This window comes from Alosa sapidissima, chromosome 2 (assembly GCF_018492685.1).
Source record: "Alosa sapidissima isolate fAloSap1 chromosome 2, fAloSap1.pri, whole genome shotgun sequence".
Lineage (NCBI taxonomy): Eukaryota > Metazoa > Chordata > Actinopteri > Clupeiformes > Clupeidae > Alosa > Alosa sapidissima.
The window spans coordinates 19,126,891-19,151,015 of record NC_055958.1 but is presented as its reverse complement, the minus strand read 5'-3'; the positions used below and the strand labels follow the sequence as shown (position 1 = coordinate 19,151,015).

Here is a 24,125-nt window from a genome sequence, read left to right as displayed (position 1 = left end):
CTACAAGGACATACATACTTGCTGTCTTTCACACATCTCTTGTGAAGGCACCGGCAGCCTTTTGAGTTCTTCACCTCCTCTCTACCAGAAAACAAGACACCTCACCACAGGGTTCAGTTTAGTCATTTTAGTGTGAAATAAAACGCTGCCCTCAAAAGCGGGCATTGTACAACAATTTTAGGCTTTTGTTGGAAACAAAAAAAATATAATAAGAATATCATAATCCCAAAGTACACCCAAAGGTTAAAATGCTATTTATAATGAATATGACATGTGGACATCACAAGACAGAAACAAGTTAACAATGCCTTCCTCAAAACGTGAAATCTCTAAACGATGGCAATTATAACAAAAAGATAATCAAATCAAAAGTCAAAAATAGTGTTTTATTTATTACCACTGAATGTGTAGTATTCTTCAGTTCCACTGAGGCGCGTGTGAAACCTCATGTGGTCTGTAGTGAGCTGCTGCACATCCAGCAAAAAAAGAGAGAGAAAACGCAACGCAACGCAACAGCACGCCAGCTTTGCCACACACAACTCACTACAACCCTTCAATTAAGCATGGCAGCGTCTCCAACGTCAGGAGCAGAGCGACAGAGAGGGAGGACACAAATCAGAGACTACTGGAGAAAATCAGGCTGGAAAAAAAAAAAGAATAGATTAACAAAACAAAAAAAAAAACTAAATATACTTGGACATATACATACAATGACAGAGCAAGTTTATAACAGTATTCTAGGCAGTATATATAAAAGTTTGTTTTTCCATTTTTTCTTCTTTTTCCTTTTTTACAAAAAGATCATATCAAACTGCAACTGATGCAAACATTAACAAAAGGGTACTTTTGCCTTGCACTCTGGATGACAAAGACGTTAAAGGTGCAGCATCCCTTAACCTGGCTACAGTATGGAGGGCAAGGGCAGTAGGAGGGGCACTGGGAGAAAGGGGCATTAGGGGGCGGGGGGGAGGGTGGGGTGTCATTCAAAAACCCTGACAGGTACAGCTTGACACAGCACAGGTAATATGGCGGCTGCATAATTCAGCTCCTCTTTTGGTCCGACACCAAATGACACGTGTGTGTGTGCAACTCCCTGCTAAAGTATCAGGCACGGCAGGGGAGCGCGCGCTCCTTTGTGCCCTCTGACAGTACTGCATGACCAAGTCTCGCTGAGAATTAAGTCAAATTTGGCAATTTTTCAACCCTCAAGCATACATTTTTTTTTTCAGTAAAAAGAACTCTAGGACTTCAATTTTGAAGAAAAAAAAATCATATGCTTTTCAGTTCTTTTTCTTCTCCTACAAAAGTTACACAATTTGAATATCATACATATTTAAAAGGTAATTTTAAAATGAGATTCAGATAGCACAAAGAACAGTTCACTATGTAAAGCCTAATATAAATAGCTTTTCGCTTCAAAGACTTGATTTTGCAAGTAATGCATATAACAGCAGATCAACTGTAGACCTTTGAGAGAAAAAAAAAATATACAAAAAACCTTTTTAATTACATGATTGTTCCATTTTTGACCCCTGCAATATTCACCGAGACGACTGTGCGAACCTTCCAGATAGGTATGCGCGCATTCAAACAGATGTCATTTGAAAATAAACAAGAACAAGAATTCGTAAATGCTATTGAGGAAATCATGTGTAATTAAATGTACACGATGCAACACTGAGAGACTCTCGGGTGCTGCAGCAGCTGCTTGGCTGTGGCCGATCAGAAGCCTAAACACTTGCTAAAACGAACGCTTTGTGTGCTGACACACACACCTTCAACGTTGGCCAACAACGAGCACACACAACCACCAAAACCTTTACAAGCACACCAGACTCACAACACTCAAGAGTTTCCTATGACTTCTGTCAACATCCTTTTTTTTTTTTTTATCTCGTCCCCACTCAAACTAACGTGTATGGAAAAGCTCGAAGAGCACATGCAAAAAAACAAACAGTTTAGATTATGATCCAAAATAAGGCATTTCAGTGTGTGTTTACATAAGCTGAAACTGATCATTCATTTCTTTTCCTCTTGTTAAAATATATATATATATATATATATATATATATATAGTTACGTACATATATATACTGTATGCATGTGTACAAAAGAAAGGAAAAAAATAAAACAAGTAAAGAGACGAGTGAGGAGAAGTCCATCCGATGCGGTTGAGGCCGTGAGGTTGAAGAGGGGGGTGTGTGTGTGTGTGTGTGTGTGTGTGTGGGGGGGGTGCGAAGGGGGAGCTCAGAAGGAATTATAGAGTGGAGGAGAGGAGGGTGGAGCTGGAGGTCACTCCATGACCTCGCTGGCCGAGACGGTGACGAGCTGCAGGGGGATCTCGGTGGTGGAGAGCACGTCCTGCTGGCCCTGCGGGATGTTGGTGAGGATGAGCGTGGTGCCGCTGGCCGTGATCAGGCTGTCCGACGAGGCGGTGGAGTCGGCGCTGGCCACCACCGCGCCGCCCCCACCGCCAGAGTTCGTGCCCTTCTTGTTCTGGTGCGTCTTGATGTGCTTGGCCAGGTGGTCGCTGCGCATGAAGCGCTTGGAACACTCCGGACAGACAAACTTCTTCTCTCCTGCGGGCAGAGTAAGAGGCAGGATTATCAGACACATTAGACGATTATTCTGCATAAAAGTGCTCCAGACAGAAAGGAGAAAAACACACACACACACACACACACACACACACACACCTCCTGGAGCAGAAAATTAGGTTTCCGGGAAAAACTCTAAATGCCAGCACTTGTCAAAGTACGCGCACACTGAGTAATTCAAAATCAGGAGAGGCTTGTGACTGCTGTAAACGGCATTACTGAGGATCTTAAACAGGCCCCCTAACGAGGAGCCACGCAGGGACAGATGGAGAGCTGTCGCTCGGCCCGTCGCAGCGAGACAGCCCCAGACTCTGCGTGCGTGCGTGCGTGCGTGCGTGTGTGTGAGTGTGTGTGTGCGCGCGTACCTGTGTGTGTCCTCCGGTGTCTCTGCAGCTCGTCGCTGCGCGTGAACCTCTTGCCGCAGAAGGACCAGGAACAGACAAAGGGGCGCTCCCCAGAGTGCCAGCGCAGGTGGGCGCGCAGGTGAGACGTCTTGCCGTACACCTTCCCACAGCCCGGAATGTGGCAGATGTGCTGCTTCTTCTTGCCCATGTTGGAGCCCCTGGTGCAAACACAGGCAGACACAAACAGACACAAACATTAGAGGCTGAATAACACATTCTTCACTTCAATAACCTCTACTTCTCTACAAACATTAGAGGCTGAATAATACATTCTTCACTTCAATAACCACTACTTTTGTTTATTTGGCTGGTACCACCAATGTTGGAGTTATGGATATATTCTCTCCAGTTGCAATACAGCTATATGCACACAGATGTAAAAATATATTAAACAATTTTGTCCAGAAAAAAAAAACAGATTTATTGTTAGAAAATGATAGTAACAAATAGTATGTGACCTGCTCAATAATTCTATGAACTACTGTTCCTACTGTTGTGAGGTACATAGATAGATAGATAGATAGATAGATAGATAGATATTTAGATAGATAGATATTTATTGATCCCCTGGAATTACTTTTGAATTACTTTTATGATGTTTCAAATTTGCATTACAAGAATAGCTTTGTAGAAATTAAAAAAATAACATATACCTCATCTAGTCATGTAGTTAGGTTGCTTATCTAAAGCTGTACATTCCAAAGATCTAGATAATCTTCTAGTGGAATGTCTGGAATCTACATCTACGTTATCTAGATCTTTGGAATGTACAGCTTTAGATAAGCAACCTAACTACATGACTAGATGAGGTATATGTTATTTTTTTTAATTTCTACAAAGCTATTCTTGGAATGCAAATTTGAAACATCATAAAAGTAATTCAATAATAAGATATGCCATATAATAAAGCACACATACTAGGACACCTTACATTTCCCAGTACATATTCAGAATAAAGTACTCTGCATAAGCTAATCTTCCTTCAAATGCTCCTGTCCTTTGCTGAGCTGTCCAGGAAGTGCTCACCTCCCTCCCGCCTCCTTGCAGTTAGGGCAGGTGCAGGCCACCCTGCGCAGCCTCTTGCCCTCCTGGCCCAGCTGCTCTCCGTCCTCGTCCACCAGCCGCACGCGCAGGTGCGACAGGTCACTGGTATTGAGCGTCGAGTCGCTGCTCAGCTGCCACTCCTCCGATTCCGGCTCCTCTTTGATGTGGATGTCTGGAGAGAGGAGAGGTGAGGAGAGGAGAGGAGAGAGGAGTGGAGGAGAGGAGAGGGATGTACATGCACGTCAGTGAGCATATACTGGCAGCAGTGCCGCTGATATCAAGGAAGGGTTTGTGACACATAGGCAGGGTTCTGCTTCTGCTTGGCATGACTGCCAAACACAGTAATCATATCCTTTTGGTTCAATCTCCAATTGGCTACAATGTAGCCATCAAAAGTGCATCAAACTGTAAAAAACATAATACACTATGCTGGATCTACTTTAACTACGCCATATGACTTGGACACATATGACTTATATGAAAGCAGGGGGGACATTTAGACATCTAATTACATGAAACATTCCAATGCTGCAGTACATCTCTTTGGTAGTGCGATGAGACTGACAGCTAATATTCCTTGTGTATAAACATCAAATCAAGTCAAGCAAGTCCTGCCAGTGAACCTCGACCTGTTTTATGAGCTTGTGTATCTCTGTCTTATCTGTTATGGACAAAGGGTCTAGTAAAATCAGTCATCCTTAACATACAAATACCACTGTGAGACCCAGACCATAAAAACCAGGAGCAACCAAATCATCCACCATAAAACCAGATATATTTGCATGTCTGTTTTACAGGGTAATCACGGAGTGTCATTCCTTCAAACACTTCTATGGTTCTGGTAGTATACAGCATTCTATCAACTATAAAATGATACATTCTATAGGACATTCTAACAAAAGACTGTATACTGAAATATGTATCTGAGAGTAAAATCACTTCCTCTTCCCATTTCCAGTTGTGAGCAGAGAAAGTATTAGATTTACCTCCAGGGCTGTCTGTCTCGTCCGCCTGCTGGAACTGGATGCCCGCCTGGGCCACGGAGTTGACGGTGACCGTCTGCAGGTTGGGGATCTGCCCCGAGGCGATGCTGACGGGACTGGACCCCAGCGTGGCGCCCTGGCCCAGCGAGAGCGTCTGCACGGGCGCCAGCGTGATCTGCTGCGTGGCGGGTGCCGTCTGCAGCTGCAGGTTCTGCAGGTTCTGCACGCCCTGCACCTGGAAGGTCTGCCACTGGATCTGACCGCTGGGCGTCACCGTCTGGGCCTGGATGAGGAAGGTGCCCGGGTTGATGAGCTGCACGTTCTGCGCGCCTTGCACCTGGCCGTCGGCGCTCTGCAGTGGCACCTGCTGCAGCTGGATGATGGGCTGGGCCGAGGACACCTGGATGCCCTGCACCTGGTTCTGCTGCTGCAGGTAGCCGTCGCCCAGGCCCGAGGCGTCCACCTGCTCTGAGCCAGCAGAGACGGCAGTGGCCTGCGTCAGCACCCCGGTGCCGTCTATCGTCTCGGGCAGGTGGGAGGCGGCGGAGGACGGGGTGGTGGTGGCCGAGGCGGAGCTCGTAGGCACAAACATGTCTTGGGTGGCGTTGGGGTCACCGCCGGCCGCCAGTGTGATGGTCTCGCCCACCTTCTCCGAGCCGTCTGTCGGCTGGCCTGCCATAATGAGCTGTCCGTCGGCAGTGACCCCCGTGGCTATTGTCTGTGCCCCCGACAGCCCTAACGAGTCCAGGTCCAGGCTGTTGATGGGGACGAAGGTGATGTTCCCGGGCAAGCCCATAGGCACATTAGTGACAACCTGACCTTGGCTGCTGAAGGCAGAGCTACCCAGGGACACTCCCTGGATCTGCTGGACATGGCCAGTCTGTGATATGAGGTTCTGGTGGTTGGTAAGGAGGTCGCTGGAGGACGACACACTTATGGCCTGGCTGCCGTCGGGCAGGATCTGGATCTGCCCCACGCCGTCCTGGCCCAGGGCGGACGTGTCCACCGTGGAGGTGGAGAAGCCCAGCTGCCCATCGGTCTGGATCTGCGGGATCACCTGGTACTGGATGTTAGGCACTGCGTTGGCCGAGCCGTCTCCGCCCGACGTCACAAATATGGGCTGGCTCTGGAGGCTCTGAAGTGGGAGCACGTACTGTCCATTAGAAGTCACGAGTCCCGTGTTGGTGTTGATGTGCACGATGCCCGGCTCCTCTTTTACACTTGTGGGGGTTAAGGCCTCCCATCGCTCCGTCGTCCCTGTTAACTGGATGGAGGTGAGGTCTGTTGTCGTCTAAGGGGGGAAGTTTGTGGAAACCACACATTCATCAAACTTACCATCTTTCTTTGAGTATGAACTGTTTGTCTGTTTAATCATGTGGGAAAAAATGGAAAGGAAAAGAAAGGGGCACTAGTCTGTCTTTAAAACAGATGAATGACTGTTCCTATTAAGTTGCAAGGGCATGCCTGACGGTGTCTGATCGTTCACACGAGTTGAATTAGTGATTAGTGGATCTGAAAATTACAATTAGTGAATCTGACAATTACAAAAACAAAACAAAAAACTGAATATGCCCGACTGTTATTCTCCTCCCCCCCCCCCTGTTTTTGGGACCCACTTTCACAGACAAAATGCAGAGAGCTCTATCAATAACATGATGCATCTCCATTGTCTGGACTCTTAGCACAAGTAGTCAATTAGTGCCAATATGACGATCTTTTGTTCTAGCGATATCGCACGGATGAACCGAATCGGTTAAGTCATCATCCCAACATCAGAGGGGGTGACTTACCACTACAGCGGCAGCACCGTTATCTCCCTCTGACGATGGCGACCCAATCTTGCTGCAGGTAGCTGCCAGCAGAGCAAGCGGTGACGGCGGAGCGTCCTACCCACAATGGGCGGGTTTTAAAAGAAGAAAGTGGGTGGCCGTTAGTCCGGAGCCACACAGGAAGTACGACTTTTTACAACAAATTTTAAAACGTGTGAACTTCACAAAGCACCATGCACTAACAACAACCCTGGCAGAAGAGCATGCGAGAAAGGAATGATAAAAATACCTGATCTCCTCTGCTACCATCTTGCTGCAGAAAGTCGCCTTGACTGCTGTCCACGTCTAAGGCAGCCATTTCCTCTTGTTTCACTGGCTGTTCAGGGGCTACAGAAAGCCACAGTAAGAAGGAAACGAAGCAAAACAAACCACTTAACTACGCACTTTACTTATCTTTACAATCACTAAAACATTACAAACACGCGCAACAACTTGAGAACATTTACAATACTTCGACATCAGTGAGACATGAGAAACGAGAAGACTGATAAGCTAAAGAGAATCCAAGCTATGTTAGCAAACAGCTTTGCTCTAGTAAGATTAGCCAGCCAAACAACTGCAAACCAAGCTAGCTCAATACTTGGCTAACATTAGCTTAGCCAGGGGCTGCAGAAACCCTATACGGAAAGTCGTATCTGTATTTGTATTTTACATACCAGTCATTGCGTGGATTACATTAATTGGAATAAAAAGCTCGGTTTAATCACACGCCACACATGATTATATTAATCGGAGGCGGGCTGCGATCGGTGATTCGAGTCAATTTTTTTCTATTTTGATTGACGGTGCGGGAAACACAAAAGGTGGGGCTTCTAAGCTTGACTGTAAAATTTTCGTCACTCACAGGAAGTCCCGCCGTTCTTCTTAAAATCAATTGGCTGTTGCGCGTACGCTCGTGAAATGTCATTAGTCCAGTCACGCGACAATCACTTTATCAGTCTACTGTTTCCTGTTTGCATTCTTGCAGGAAGGGAATCGCATTCAGCCGTTCAATATATGCTAGCTATCTTAGTTAGCGAGGTAACAAACTGCATGGCAAAGACCTTTTAATGTCCTAGGAAATGGCCAGTGTTGTTGTCGAATTCCGGGGTATCTGCCAGCTAGAGTAGATTTTCGCCTGATCGATTGCATACATTTTCAATTAAAACAATGCACAGACAGAAGTAACAGACTCGAAACGTGAGGTTGGTAACATTAGCCATTTAGCCTGACGGTAAATGGCTCGTCGAGCAGCCGATTGTGTAGAAAGGATAGCCTATGTGGCGTGTTGGAAACTTTGTGTGTTGGCGCTCTGTGATGGGCTGTTGTGTTTGTCCCCTAGGCTAGGTAAACATATCAACTTCATTTCAATGTCATTTCTCAGACGTTTGTAAGACCCCAGCGTCTCAGAAAAAAAGAGGCATGCTGGTAGTTTTAGATAAAGCAAGTTCGCAACCCTTTTTTCTTCAAGTTTTGCACTTTATTTCAGTAAGAAGGGCTAACGTCATTATTGGACCTAACGTTACTGTTTTGCACGAAGTAACTGCGTTAGAAAATGTGTATTAAATAAAGCATAATATTGACATCACCCCAAAATGTTGCCTCTAGGTTGTTGTCTTTAACAAATTCCTAGTGAGGTATAGGCAGATACAGTAAGTCTACACCCGGACAGCCATGATTGAGCTGAAATTTTTGACCACAAAATGTTAAGTGCTGAGTCTCCCTGATTCTACAAAGTATCCTGAAAGCTGTCAAGTCCTACCTGAGTGAGACCGAAGTGGTGCATTTTCTTCCAGCCTTCAATTCAAACTTAGGCCATTACAGCCAGACTACAAAAGCACTTTCCTGGTACTCGAGGGCTCGTGTCAGTGGAAAGTGGATATTTCCAATCACTCTGCTGTCAATCCAAGTGTCAGGTAAACACAGACCTGCAGGGACAGTCTTTAGAAATCGTGTGCAGCTGCACTCAATGCTCTCACTACAGCATAAGAAATTACTTCTCTCCAGTTGGCTAACCTCACAAAGAGTCAAGCTTTAATGGGGAAGTCAAATGTCTTCCATTATTGTCTAAAATCTTGTATCGATTGAAACGCCTTGAGACCATCAAACATAATTTCTGACCTTTTTGTCTTTGATAGACGTTTTGCCATGGATATGAAACCACAGGTATATGTCCATATGTGTGGTCATTATACAAATTACATTATTGTAAATGCATAAATTATACTAAAGAAGTATGGTAGCCTTATACAGTATGTATTTACTACACAAACAAATGAAGGTTCAGGTAAATAGCTGCTAAGACATGATGAATTCCTTCATGTATCTGAGAGAAATGGAAATGACAGTTTTGACCATAATAGATGCTTATGAAACATCTAGCAGTAGTAGCGGTAAAGAGAAACAACAGGCCATAGGATGATTGATCATATTTATTTTGGTCCTTTGACAAAGTGACAATCAGTTATTGCCTACTGCTAGGCTTTGCAAAGCAGTCTGCATGCATTCTGTCTCTCTGTCTGTAAGGGTGAAAATAGCAGAGCCTGCTGACCATTTGACTGTATGAATAGGTCTTGACAGTGTCATATTAACATATTGACAGTTCTGCTGGTGTGGTCTGATCTGAGGAAAAGGTGACTGCATGTGGTGAGACAGCCCTGTTGGAGACACCTGGTGGAACAATATAAATGGAAGCACGGGGGGAAGCTTCAAAAATGCTGCAGCAGGGAGACATGTGGGTAGAATATCAAATGTGTCTCAATGACAACCAAGGAAACGGCTGGTAAGGACACAGGACTAAAATGCACTAGCCTAAGACCTCTCCAGACAATAATAGGTTCTCCACCTGAAAATGGTGAAGACACTTGGTGAGAAACTTTGGAGATTGCATACAGTACTGCTGTCTTCTAAGTTCTTAAATTATAGATTTTTTTTGTCTGGTGTTGAGCATGGATGCTTAAGTGTTATCTACATGTTCCATACCTCCTTCCGTATACACATATTTTTTTGTAGAAAACAGGCATGGATAGTGGTACGTAGAAGATTTAAAAGATGTGGGAGGCAAGTTTCGTGGAAACCTTGAAACGTCAAATTCAGGATCAGTTTTGAGTTGCTAAAATCCATTGCAATATTTTATGTTTATGCATACAATGTAAATAGCCTACATTAATATAGAGTATAGAACACAATCACATTGCATTTATACAGTGTTTTCTTTTGGAGTTGAGATAGGTTCCAAAATATGTGTGTTCATATTACCATGGCCACACTTCCCCAATCAGTTCCTGTTATCATGTTGGAAACAATCACGAGATGCCTTAATTGTGCGTTGTGCTGAAAATGTCATCTTTATTTATGTGTTTATTTTCATCTATTCTAAACACTTATTGTAAGGCATTATTTGTATTTTTCCAAGTGCTTTGGGGTTAGTCTTGAACTAGTATGATTTATAATAGCAGGCTTTGGTCTTTCATGAGCTCAGTACTTTGAGTTGCCTTTATTCTCATTGCCAGTCTTGGTGTGGTGCCACTGTGGTTTGCCTCTGGGCGGAGTGGCACCACTTGATTGATGATGCTGACAGAACATTGGTACCATGAGACAGAAAGGGCCTAACCAGCAACTAATCGCCCCTTTGATATCTCATAATCCTTCTACTTCATTTTGCAAATTTGTGACAATAGAGGGAAAATGTAATGAAAACAACTTGATTTCAGATAAAGAGGAAGTTACATGATAATGTGTTGTTCATCTGCAGTGAGCCCTATTTTCAGAGGAAAGGGGAAAATCCAATCTCTTTGGCCGTGGTATCTTGAGAGCCCATTTGTTTCTACTAAACTCTAGTTTGCTTTTGGCCTGCATAAAATACCAAACATTTTTTTATGATTTGTCTCTGTAGATTGGCTACATCAACATAATTTTGAATAACTTTATACTGTCTCAGAAATGTTGTTACAAATTCAAAACACAACACACTATAGCCAAACCACAGAAAATGACTTACATTGCAGTCAGTAAAGCCTTGATGAATGGGCCCCAGTAATGGTTTTCAGGGTTGGCTCGCCATTACCACACGCTCTTTTGAGACGACAACCTCAACACAGCATTTATCCCCCTGTGAACTTTCTAACGAGAGAAGCCACAATATTATTTTCAACCAATAAACAAACCAAGTGACACAAACATAACTACAAGAATCTGAAAGAAACTCAAACGTATTCACTTCCTTATTCTGAATAGTCCAAGACAAGTTGAGAGGACTCTGGCTCTAGACCACATAATGATAAAAGCAAACACAAAGCGTAATTGACAACGTTCATAACGCATTTGCTATGTATCCTGCCAAGCAAAATAATGACAATGATGATAATGTATCTACAAGGAAACATTCCTATTCACACCATATAGTAAATATACTGATGGATGTAAATTGCTAGAATGTGCCAAAACACTGTATTTTGTATCCTCCGTAGTCCTACACGCATATTACTGGTTGTCAAGGACAAAAAGGGCACACTCTGTGTACAACCCTATCCCTCTGCATGTTTACCAGTTTGTTTTGAATTCTACATGTAAGATGCTTTACAGTAAAGCACTGATGAATTTATTCAGTCTCAGCAGCATTTTCCATAGACACAGACTATAATAAAACCTAATCTATGTGCCCACACCTTCAAGTACAATTGCAGTGCAGAAGATTAAACTATATGGCGCCTGCATACACTTTGTCTCAAAAACACAAGCGAAAGATCATTTTTATTCAATGTCTGCCTCTGTGAGTGGATCATTTTGTTTTCTGTGCAGAGGGTGAATTTGGAGATATATTCCGTCATCAGTTCTGGGCGCCTACTCCTGGGGAGAATACAATCTTCTTTACAACACCGCAATGACGGCTGTATCATTTCAGCCACATAACCATCCCAGAGACACACACCAGCCCACAAGAGACAGGAGAGGAAAACTATGTCTGAAATCATTATATTGTGCATATTATAAGTTGCATATTATAGTTATCATTATAATAGATGAGAACAGAATGCAGACACACACAAAATGGAGACAAAACTAATAGACAAAAACACGGTTTATTATAGATACTTCACAATAAAGAAGAAATGAAAGAAAAACAAGTGCCTTCTAAATGTATTTATTTTTTCTCTTTCTTAAGCAGTCTAACCTCAGTTGGAGTGTGGGGTGGTGTTTGTGTGTGTATGTGTGTGAAAGTCTGTTTGTGTGTGTGTGTGTGAAAGGGGTGTAAAGCAGTCTTATTACATGAAATAATAAATATTCTACTTTCTTTTTTTTAAAGAGGAATCACCCAACAGATACAATTCTAATCCCCTCCCCTCGTGACAGACCCCACTGTCACCCCTGCCTTTTAATTCTGTAATCAGCTGCCAGCAGGCCTCCGTATCACCATCCACATGCCCCACGCCAGTCAATACAGACATCCCCAAACACACACAGGCTGGGTTTTGTCAAATGTTTTATTGAGTGTAGACATCTGGGCTACTGTAAAACATGCATTATCTGTGAAAGGGAGAGAGGAGCAGGTCGCATTGTTCCCCGCTGTCAGCTGTGTCAGGGCCGGCACTGGTGATGGAGATTAATGAAGTATCTGGAGAGTAATACGCTTCTTCAAATGCTCTTACCATTTGGAGTGGGGGGTGATCCTGATCTTAAATAGCAAAGCTGTCAGCGGTTAGTGGACCTGCGCGCTGGCACACAGGCCACAGTGTTTGTCTGGGTAACAAATGGGCCCGCGGTGGACAGCAGGCAGGGAGGACGAGACTGGAGGCTTCCTGTCAGGTAGCAATCACACTGCACCGATGTATTCAGTAGGATCTCGTTCCACACACAGCACATGCTAAGGGGCCAGTGTGATGCTCTTCAGTCAATACCTCTTCGGTTTGATGGATTCATAAATAGTAAAACAATTTCTCCTTATGTATTTACATTTGTGTTGTTCTGCATCTCCATATGTCGATAGGTGATGGTGATGGGGGAGGGGTACTGAAAGGAATATTTTATTTGGAATAATGGCAGGTGTGAAAAAAAGTAGAATTACCGGTAGTCAATATATAAAGCCTTGAGTGACTGCAACAGAGGAACACAGTCTCAAGCACAATCTGGGAATGTCCATGTTTTATTCATACCACATCTTGATGCCCACTGAGTGAATATACCTCTTCTCTGTCAATTTCTATTCATATGTACAAGTAAAATGGTAATGGTGCTCTTTCATTTTAGTGTATTCATACTTTCCTCCGAGACAAAATAAGTTCGAACATTTCTTTGTATACATTAGATCTGTTTGTTCCCCTTCCCAACAAACTCAAAATAATTGACTTGAAGTGCTAATACAGACGGGCTTACGCATCCTGGTTCTGAACAGCGTACAATTAATTAGAAGAATCAATGTTCCTTTTAAAGGCTCAGGAGACCATTTAATCCAGGCTCAATACCAGCAGAATCAGTGGTTGGAGAGGGAGACAGAAAAAAAAATCAATGGCTATTTGTGATTCCTGAGTATGTATTAAAGCAGACACGTCTAACTGGTTCATTTGCACTTGAAAGCAGCCATCTGGAGGAGCAAGCTTGGCTTAAGCAGATATGATTACTAATAATGTGATATCCCTGTGCACGGGCTTATTCAAACACCCAATTCCCACAGCTGAAATTAAAAGGCCTGGGCACCACGGCAGTGGCAGTGGCAGCAGCAGACGCACACAGTCCATACGTTTCAAACTCCCTGTGGGATCACTGAACAAGCATGTGATGGGGACTTAGGCTCCTCAGCTGAACTTCAAATAACAACATTACAACCGTAATGGGTTCCCAAGCGCTCTGGAACACACACACACACACACACACACACACACACACATCCACCTAAATACCACACCTCCGAAATACTCTGATGGTAGATGTCATGTTTAATTTCAATTCAATGATGACATAATTTAGAGATGAGATCATTTATAGGACTGGTCGAGGCGCTCATTGTGTGTGCAGGACCTGCCAGGCTGATTGGATGGTAGTTGTGAGTGTGTGTGTGTGTGTGTGTGGGTGGGTGTGGATGTGTGTGGGTGGGTGTGTGGGGGAGTGGGAGTACTCAGCAGTAACAGGAGAGTGCAGCCTCTCAGTGCACAGCGGTACTAATCGGGGTTAAAGGCCTTGTCTCAATTACACACAAATATCCTGCCCAGAGAGCTGTGTGTGGGATTACAGCCTAACACCCATTTACTGGCCTCCCACGGCTCTGAGATATGCACCCATCCCTAATTGTTTAATCCACCAATCACACAAGGAAGTAAATGTTAAAACCAAAAATAAAAATGATCCTACAGAGACGTGGAGTTGGCAGCAGTGCTTTATATGGAAATAATGCTCTTTTAGATGGTGTGACAGGGCACATAATGGGCAATGGATCATTGTTTGAACTCAGCAGCAGGACCTGTGGTGTTGGCCAGCAGAAATGGTTGGAAATGTAATTGCTATGACAAGCAGCTTTTTCTTTTTTTTCCCTGTTTTTCTTTTTTACCGTTAAGGGTTTCCCTGCCCTGTGGTGGGTTGGTCAAGGCTGTGAAGCTATAAGCACCAGAACCACCCCTGCCAGATGCCTACCCACCACTGTCCCTGACACACACACACACTTCTCCAGTGGCTTAAGGCCATGACACTGCTGGTGGCTCTTCCCATCAACGTCTCAGAAAATGTACGGTAAGGAACACACTGCAGACTGCATTGCTGCATGACATATATTGCAGGCTTTTTTTATTGGGTTTGGGAAATGACACAGCAACACAACATGCAGACCAGAATGACATGAATGTGAACACGTAGACACAATGTGCAATGAGAGAAACAGCTGTAGAGTGAGCTATGAGCTGGAGCCGAACAACTACGCACTGCAACTTACCTGCGCTATCATCACACACAGCTGATGTCTTCACAAATGCACCATGAAACACATTTATTATGCTACACACTGTGCCTGTGTAAAAACAAGAAAGCCCAGTAAAAAAAAGGTCAAAGCTCATTGGCAGCTGTAAAAGAAGATATGCGAACCGTATTTCTGCACTGTTCATCCGTGAAACAGTCCTTATGTTAAGAATTTCACACTTTATTACACTTGCCTCTTGGTATCACTGTCACTGTGCCTCCGAGTCTTTGGGACTCGGCCACAAATACAGTCGGCTAAAAGGGCCAGCATGGAATTCTCTAGATGCCACTGATAAAAAGCCGAGGAGGAGAGAGCGAAGCGGCCGAGGGCTTCTTTTGAGGAGAGCATCTCTGATACAGAGGAGGCGAGTGAAGCCTAACGGGAGCCAGTTCAGGGCAGATAGAAAGCAGATGGTGGTAAAGATATGCACCGCGGGGTGGAGAGTTGCAGTGTTTTGTGGCGGAGCCGTCCGGCCTGTCAGACGTGGAGCCGGTGCGGGCCCGGTAATTTCTTCCCCTGTGTAAAGGTGAAGAGCGTCCCGCGTCCCGGTGACTGTCAGCTCCGCTGATCACAGGAGACTTCCTCATGGTCTCGGGCCCGCTCTGCGAGCGTCCGCGACTCACCTTGACAGCGCTCGCCTCTGCCTTCCTCTTTAAGAGATTCCTGGAATTTCATTACCTGGGGCCGATAATGAAGCTGTGCTCCAAAGTCGGCGCGGATCCCTGCAGGCCGGCAGCCTGGACTCAGCTCCTCTCTGTCAGAGGCGAGAGAGAGAGAGAGAGAGAGAGAGAGAGAGAGAGGACACACAAGGTAAAGGAATTGTTTTGGAGAAGATGGATTGCACCATGACATCCTGACAGGGGATCACAGGTGTCACCCTGTTGGCCATTGAGGTCCGGAGGTGAAGACGGGGCTGGGAGGTTGGCTTGGCCACTGATTTTTGGATAGCACTTCAGCCTTGCTTGTTTTTTTTTAGCCAGGGCAGTATTTGGTCTGATAAGGTTTGTGTTGTCGCTATCAATGCCTACCAGCAATTTCAGATCCTACAACAAGGTGCTATTGATTTCTGTCCAGGCAATCTGCCCTCATTGTGGGTTGCCGTTGTGGCCTCTGGTCAACAAAGTGTGCGAGGCAATGTTGCAATTGAAAACACTGACCATGCTAGATTAAATCTGGTGACCTGAAGGACAAGTTAGAGGAGTACATCATTTTTTAAGCACTCTGAGTACAAAATTTGAGAACTTCACCTTGATTGCAGAACCCTCACAGTCTTCTTGAAAGCTCTTCCTACATACATGCCCGTAAAACTCCTCTGCATGATAGCTGTCTGTAAATATAAAATACAATTAGCTCACCAAAAAAGTCAAGTTTTTCCTGCCGGTATATCTAACAAAAGAAAATTTATATGCATAGGAAAGGTTAAGCAAAAATGACAAATGACCTAAATAAATGACATTCCCACTCAGCATCAATATGACTTCTAGCTGTCGACATTCCACCCCCCACCACCCCACCTCCCTTCTCGCTCTGCAGCCCACTGCTCAGAAACTGTTGAGCACTTTTAATTATGTATATAATAAGGTTGGGGTCAACATATTTCATGCCAGGAGAATGATGTGTATTTAATGACTCCAATACATTACCATCCCAGTGTAATCTCACTGACGGAGTGCTTGTAAGTTTAACTACCATTAATCAGCATCAAGGTTTGTCTAGGTGGAGAAAAATAGATTGGGGTGTGATTTTTTTTCCACGCTGTGCATTACAAGGGAAACACGTTGTGCTGGAGAACAGCTATGCAGAGCAGGCTGATAGATAATGGTCACCTCGAGGCTGCTTAATAAAGCATGCTAAGGGGTTTAGGAGCACAATGTTACAGAGTGTAGTTTTTACAATGTAAGATGTATTGGGTTAATATAGTTACTCACTGATGCTTACCTGACTAAATGCCTCTCACGCAAAATCAAGGCTAGATGTAATCAGTTATGTCTGAGGCTCTGTTTTCCGAAACGACCTGGATTTCTGAAGGGGGACTTCTCTTCATTTTTCTTATTTTACAGAATCTATTTGAAGGAACCCAAAAACACTGTAAGAACCCTACTAAATCATTCTACACCTGACATCTGAGAGAAAAGTTTCCTGTGAGGAGAAAAAAAAAACTTCACAGTAGAACATTGCTGCTCAGATATATTGACTTCCTCTGTTTTCTTTTCTGAATTGTCTGATATAAAGTATTTCTCTGCTAACCTGCTCATGTGTTTTAGTCGGAAAATAAAAAGATGTTCCAAGAAGCGTTGACAAGCCACACACATCATTATGAGTCCTCCTAATCCCTTTTCTTGTGCAGTGAAATATTTGCAGCACGAGACCCCAAGTGCAAAGCCAACATCTGTATCGACGCAAATCCTTCCATTTTTGTACGGAGGGCTGCAACACAGTGCACAGCGGGCTCAGTAAACTGAGACACAAGGGGGAGGGACCCCCACGGAAGGCCCACAAACGGTCGAATGAAAAGCCACATCAATTTCAGCACAGACAACCCCCGTCACACAGATTAGGCAGGCACAATGCCGCGGCCCCTTATCTCCTGCGGCAGGAGGAGGGCAGGCAGATCGGCGTGGGATGGAAACATTCTCAGGACGTAATGGGCAAAATCAATTGTCGCCCTCCTCAATCAATGTGGCCCCCACTTTCACCGTTCAGCGGCTCACCAGTAATTGAAGTGATCCCTCCTGTCTGTAATGACTAGCTAACGCAGCACCGTGACAAAGTTGGAGGTGGACGATAGCAGAGGCCCCTGGATTCCCACAGGGTGGAAGAGTGATCATGAGGCTGGACGAGCGATCGGTGACTTACCCTCAGGATGCATACTTCAACTTCCTCAGGTCCGACTCTGAGCCTCCCTCTCTCTGACCGTCTCTCTCTCTCTCTCTCTTTCTCTCTTTCTCTCTCTCTCTCTTTCTCTCCTTCTCCGTCCCTCTCTCTCTTTCTCTCTCCTCACTTACATTTGTGGGTAGCCTTCAACATCAAATATTCAATGGGAAGAGACACAAAGACTTGGCAGCTCCTTCAACTCAACAGGGTGAGCCCACCAATTCTTTGTTGAGGAGGTGGTGACTAACTGAGGGTACACTTGTACGCTAGGACAGTATCATTAATGGCATATGTAGTAATTAAATAAATAAAAAAGGCTCCAGGCTGATTTTAAAAGACGTTATTCTCTAGTGAGACTGTATGCTTAATTAGCATACACTCAGAATTCTCCCCAACACCATTTTCCATGCTCCAAAAAATCTGCTGTCACAATTTCTTTTTTTTTCTCCACAGAGATTTTCACATTGCTCGAACAATGGACCTAAAATGCCCAAGTTATAATTATACCTGAGATGACAGATGACAGTTAAAAACTTAATTTAGAATAAAAATCCTTTTGACTGAGTTGTTCTGGAAAAGAGAGGGATCCTTGCTTTATAATGGTAATTACTCTGCCGTTTATTATTCGATCAGCACATGCAATTAAACGAGTGCGTGGAGGACACAGTTGATAATAAAGTGTGAGGAAAGTGAATGCTAATTAACCTCTGAGTCTGGTGCTCGTCGCTGTACTTCGGCGTCTACTCTCTCTCTCTCGCTCTCTCTCTCTCTCTCTCTCTCTCTCTCTCCGTGCGCACGCGTGTCCTCCTCAGACCTCCAGCGCTGGGGCAGGGGCGTGCGGGGGTGGCTGCAGGGCAGTTGTAGGCCAGCAGGGGTGGCGACTCCTCCACCCCACCCCTTGATTTTCTCTTGCCTGGGGAACAAAATGCCGGTTTATGGTAGGGGTGATTGACAGAGGAACATTTGTTATCCGTGCCCCAACCCCCCCCCCAACATGCATATTCATGAGGAAGGGCCACGGCTGTTTACCATGCAGTCTCGGGACGCTGCGTTGCCAAGGTCGCTCCCGCCATCGTGCCAGCAGCCCGCGTTCACTTTGTTGCCTATTTTTGTTGTTATTTTGTCATTATTTGACTGTCAGTTTGTTTACAAATACAGAAATAGATAACAGAATAAAATCAGTGACTGTGGTACCACAGGTGTGGATGAACATCTCAACTCGTGTTTAAAAAGCTTTGCCTTCATGTCAACTGTAAAAATGAAAAAGTGTGCAGATTGGCAGTCTTTCTTCTGTCAATATCCTATGCTGTACCCCCCCCCCCCCCCCCCACACACACACACCCTCCTCCACCCCCGATCCCACTACCCCCCACCCCAGAACAGCTGACATTGTGGGACAGAGATATCCTTGCAGTTAATGGTAACTCTCTGTCAGAACAATATGTGGGGGTGGGACAATTATGAGATTAAGGCCCACTTGCTTTCAGTTTGGGCTTGGACCGCTCTCAAAGAGCAGCATCACACAAAAAAGCCATTTCACACATTGGGCTGACAGAGCTGGGAGGCTGGATTGATTCAGGGGGGCTCCTGTCATTATCTGTAATCCCAGTTTCCTGTGCAAGACTCGCCAAAGGAAGAGAGGAAGAAAAAAAAAGAAGAAGAATCAAAGGCAGGGAGTGACAGAACACCCGCAGCATCCCAGCCATGCCGACGTCCTCACCAGTTTATCATCCGCTGACAAGACTGATTTCCATCTGTCTGAAGGAGGCCCTTCTCCAGCTTGATTTAATGATTTGAACTCGGTGTTAAACTGAGAGACACAAGGAAGTGTGCTTTCGCCTTCCTCTGGACAGGATAAGCCTCTCCATGGCTGCCCGATTGAGACACAATTATTTTTTGGGGGGAGAGAGACATGAGTTGTGGGCTTTAACTAAAGCACCTCTTGATCTTAAGCCAAGCTGCATTCTTCCACCTGGTAGTCTTGCCATCTGTTGTCATTCCAAGGCATTTCCTATCTCTCCAGAGCTCCTCTCACCCTGATCCACTCCAGCAGCAGTTGATATTTAACGCCACTGTTTGTGCCAGTGGGCACTTCTGATAAGGGGGAGAAATTTACATTTAGTTGAGACCTCAAACTTGAAAGCAAAGAAGATGACTGCCTCTTGAAAAAAAAAGGGGGAAAAATCCAATCTGGTATAATAACAGCTGTAGTTTGTCACTTTTAGGAGGCCAGCCATCCGTTGGCTGGCAGTTTATTTGCATCCCTCAGGTATCGCGTTCTCTACAGGCGTCTGAATAATGATTCACAAATCACTCTCCTCACACCAGTCAAGGGCTGTGATCCCGTGAATAGACCATTGTACCTGGAACTGTAATTGGTGAAGACTTGACAGAGCCAAGCGTCGGCAGCCGCGTAACAAAGAGGCCCTTGCTTGCGCGCCGTGGGGATGATTTTCATAATGCCAAAGCCACAGACGGCAGCGTGAGCGGCAAATGAGGGCAGGGGTCCCGGGGTCCTCACACTGAGTGGCACAAGACCAGACAAACACTCTGCCACGGGAGCAGGGCCCTTCCCCCAGCCCCAACTTCCCAAAGGCAGCACTGTCAATTAGGAGAGCCGACGCTCTGTCAACATGACTTTTCTCCCAAACCAATTTCACCAACTTTATGACAAGTGTAGTCAAAGCAATCTGCCACGTTCCATTACAAGTCTTTCCAATTATTTGTGGGGGAACAAACATACTGACAAATGAATTGGATAAATGTTAATGCCAAAACATCAAAAAGAGTCGCTTCATCCCGAATCACATCGGATGGATCATTATTTCGACAAGCACGCTCTTAGTTTGAGAAAATAATGGCTTGTAAGTGTCATGTGTTATCATTCCTTCATTCCCACGTTTTGCAGCCAAAGAGCATTTTGTGACAAATGATACAAAAAACTTGCCTTTAAATAATATATCAGGACAAGTACAAAATAACACCACTTGTCCTCAGGAACACAACGCGCTAGTTAAATGATCAGTGGGCATAGTGGCAAGGACTCTCAGAGAAGCAGGACACAGATGGGACCCAATATGCAAAGAATCTGTTAGGGTTGTTTAAGTCTGAACGCATTTTAGAGTGAATTATTATATGCTTTTGAATGGATGTTGTCTTTCCCAAGTGATATGGATCAAGCTCACTCCATATGGCTTTTATAAATCCACATCATCATCATATATCTATCACATTTTTTATTGTGACAACCAAGAACCCTTTAGCTATAAGTGGATGCAGACTTCTGCTCAGTCTACATACTGTCAGTTTAAAGAAGCTGGTAGGTGCTAACAGTTTATAACATTTACAGTACATTTTTATTGAAAGCTGCAAATGACAAAAACACAGCACATGATTACCTGATTAGTTTTCTATGTCACCTTTAAAACAGTTTCATATTTTGATAGCTTTAAAATAAGTCAGATGTTAAAAGATGTTTTTGTCTTCTAGCTTTCCATGACTTTGATATCATTAGAACCATGAAGTGTGTGTGTGTGTGTGTGTGTGTGTGTGTGTGTGTGTGTGTGTGCATATGCATATTGGAGTGCCCTTTATCGCGGTATGTGGAGAAAGATCTCTCACTATGCTAATAGAAAGATTCAGCACTTTCTGGTCTAGATCTCCCTGAACAAATGATGCCTGAAATTTTTATTCTTTCTATAATGGAATTTCAATGGCCCTCACTGCAAATCTAGTGGAAATTTTTGCATATCAAGTGGGAAAAATTAAATGTTAACCACGTTTTAATGTGATTAAGCTTGACAGGAACATTATTTCTGCTAATCATTCACCAACTAAAAAGGCTCCAAGACTAAAGAACAAGTAATATGTGTGCTTACTTCTATGCATAGGTTTGCCACTTTTATTTATGAGAAACATCCAACATATGTGTTTATCTAGAGAAGCAGATATTTTCCCATACCTAGAAGATTCAAATCAATGTCCTGTCCATCAGGTAAGATTCATGTTTATTAAATCAATAGCAGCATACACAGCAATTTTTTGGGGGGGAAAAGTTAGTGGAGATGTACTTACCATGTCACTTAATCAAGTGACAAGCTCTACAATTACATGGCAGTTGTGAGCTCTTTGCCAAAAAATGTCTACTTTGAAAGAGGCCTGTAAGGACAAAAGCACTGCTTCTAAAGTCAGTCAATTTAACTGTATGTGGTAAACTAAATCATCTGGGGAGGGAGGGGGGCTAGTGACAAACAGAACAGACTGGCATTAGAAGCCCTCAACGAGTCTCACGCTAAATGGCTTTTTTAACCTCCTTTTTTTTGGGACAATCCTCGTAAGAGGGGAATAATTGAAGAGTTTCCGCATGCCTGCAGTGGCCTGAGGCCCAGCTAAGCTTTGATCTGCTTAAACGACTCCGGAGCGGAAAACAATGGGAGGCTCTGTAGTACAGGTGCGGCTACCTGAGCCGCCGAGTCGCTGAGCCTGATCAGCCCCGCTGCCACCGCTGTCCCCGCCATTCAGCGCGGCGGCTTTATTATCGCCGCTAAGGCAGGTAAGCCTGTAAAGGTGGGCGACAATGGGGCCCAGCACCCGGACACAAAATGCCCTTTTCAGATGCAATTGAATGCTGACAGGCCTGAGGAGTAATCCTCTAAGAGCCGCTCCCAGCTCGGCGGCCCGACAGCACTGGACACTCCCACAGGTGGAGGGAGAGGCGCGGAACACAAAAGCCCCCTGCCGGGTCCTCTCCACCGGGTCCACGGCCAGATGTGCTCCACTTAAATGGGCCTCCTCTCCCCATCTCTCCAGCTCTCTCTCCCTCTGTCTCTCCACCGGCCTGCGTGCTACGCACCAACTCATCAACTAACCTCAGCTATTTCTTCCCCTCTTTCTTTCCCATATACCCCCCCCCCTCCCCCCCACACACACACCCCTCCCCGGTATTTCTTCTGGAAGGGCCAGAGTACTGTATTGAGCCCCTCACCCACTCCCACTCTCCCCTTGCACGGTGGTGGTGTTGGGGTTGGGGGTTGGGGTGAGGCATGAGCTCATGGAGCCGTTTGAGGCTGGAGAGTCAGAGGCTCTGTGGGGAGCTTTTCATCCTCGCAGCAGTGAGCTCCTGTGAGGACACGAGTGCCCACACTCTCTGCTCCCTGTGGCCGCGGCCGGATGGAGAGGCAGCCACTACACTCATGCACACACACACACACACACACACACACACACACACACATACATACACACACACACACACACACACGCACACCTACACACACACACACACACCTACACACACACCTACACACACATACATACACACACACACACACACACACGCACACCTACACACACACACACACACCTACACACACACCTACACACACACACACACACACACACACACACACACACACACATGGACCTACACATACACATGGGTTCTTAAGTGCTCTGGAACTTCAGACAACACACACACACACACACACACACACACACACACACAAACACAAACACAAACACAAACACAAACACAAACACAAGCACACGCACACGCGCACGCACGCACGCACGCACGCACACACACACACACACACACACACACACACACACACACACACACACACACACACACCCACTGACAACTTATCCTCCACCCTTTAAAACTACGTTTGTGTTGGAGTATGTGTGTGTGTGTGTGTGTGTGTGTGTGTGTGTGTGTGTGTGTGTGTGTGTGTGACAGGAAGACAGGGATCTGGCTAATTAAGGGCATCCTCTAACGCCTGTCATTTAATCATGACAACAAAATGATTTGAAAAAAAAAAGAGAATGCCCTTCAAATCTGACATTTAAAAAAAATAAATAAAGACAAGAGCTACAGACTATATCCACTAATAGTTCACACTCCCTCATATGAAAACAAAATCTTGTCCTTTAAATGACCGAAGACGCATCATCATAGCTGGAGCAGGGCTCGCAGCAAAAAAAAAAAAAAAAACGGAAAAATGAACTCAGGATTCCGAAATTTCAAACAATAACCCCCGGAGACTCCCCACATCTCCTCAAATAATTCTTTACACAGGGCAGCAGCTCTGTCACTCAGCGCCACGGACTGCAGGAGCAGAGGGAAGAGCGAGGGGAAAAAAACACACACGAGGGGGAGGGGGGGGGGGGAGAGGGGGGGGGGTGAGTGTCATCAAGATGTGACAATTGTGACAAGAGCAGGCAAAGTGTAGCGCCGCACAATGTCGCGTGAATTTTCCCATCTCTCCCTCTTCCTGGATGACAGCTTAATGTGTACCACATGCAATATTTATTCTCATCTCGTGTCAGACTGTCTAGCCGTCCGAGGGAGTACAAAGAATGTCACTTATTAGAATAAAAGCAGAGGGAAGGTAATCAAGGGCATCTGTAGCGGCAGCCAATCATGGCCTTGCTCCCAGCATTCCTTTCTCATTCATAACAGTCCAACAATC

At 45.0% G+C, this 24,125-nt stretch overlaps 1 protein-coding gene and 1 long non-coding RNA gene across 5 annotated transcripts; one reads left to right on the top strand and one right to left on the bottom strand.

Moving 5' to 3' along the window:
* Window positions 1–367: 367 nt before the first annotated feature.
* On the bottom strand, window positions 368–8,715 carry sp3a (sp3a transcription factor). 3 transcript variants are annotated; one of them, XM_042082052.1, is made up of 7 exons: window positions 8,599–8,715; window positions 7,087–7,184; window positions 6,819–6,914; window positions 5,032–6,319; window positions 4,028–4,217; window positions 2,963–3,159; window positions 368–2,579 (listed from the first exon to the last, which is right to left on the bottom strand). In XM_042082052.1, exons 2-7 carry the CDS (start codon window positions 7,153–7,155, stop codon window positions 2,293–2,295), a joined length of 2,127 nt encoding a protein of 708 aa, XP_041937986.1. In that variant the 5' UTR covers window positions 7,156–7,184; window positions 8,599–8,715; the 3' UTR covers window positions 368–2,292. The 3 variants fall into 3 exon arrangements, with proteins under 3 accessions (XP_041937986.1, XP_041937978.1, XP_041937992.1); XM_042082044.1 differs by lacking the exon at window positions 8,599–8,715 and adding an exon at window positions 7,514–7,653; XM_042082058.1 differs by lacking the exons at window positions 6,819–6,914; window positions 8,599–8,715 and adding an exon at window positions 7,514–7,653.
* On the top strand, window positions 7,653–11,916 carry LOC121699725. Of its 2 annotated transcripts, none has more exons than XR_006027021.1 (3): window positions 7,653–8,752; window positions 9,439–9,618; window positions 11,637–11,916. It is a non-coding gene; the product is annotated as an uncharacterized LOC121699725 (long non-coding RNA). The 2 variants fall into 2 exon arrangements; XR_006027022.1 differs by having other exon boundaries at window positions 7,653–9,002.
* The last annotated feature ends 12,209 nt before the right edge of the window (window positions 11,917–24,125 follow it).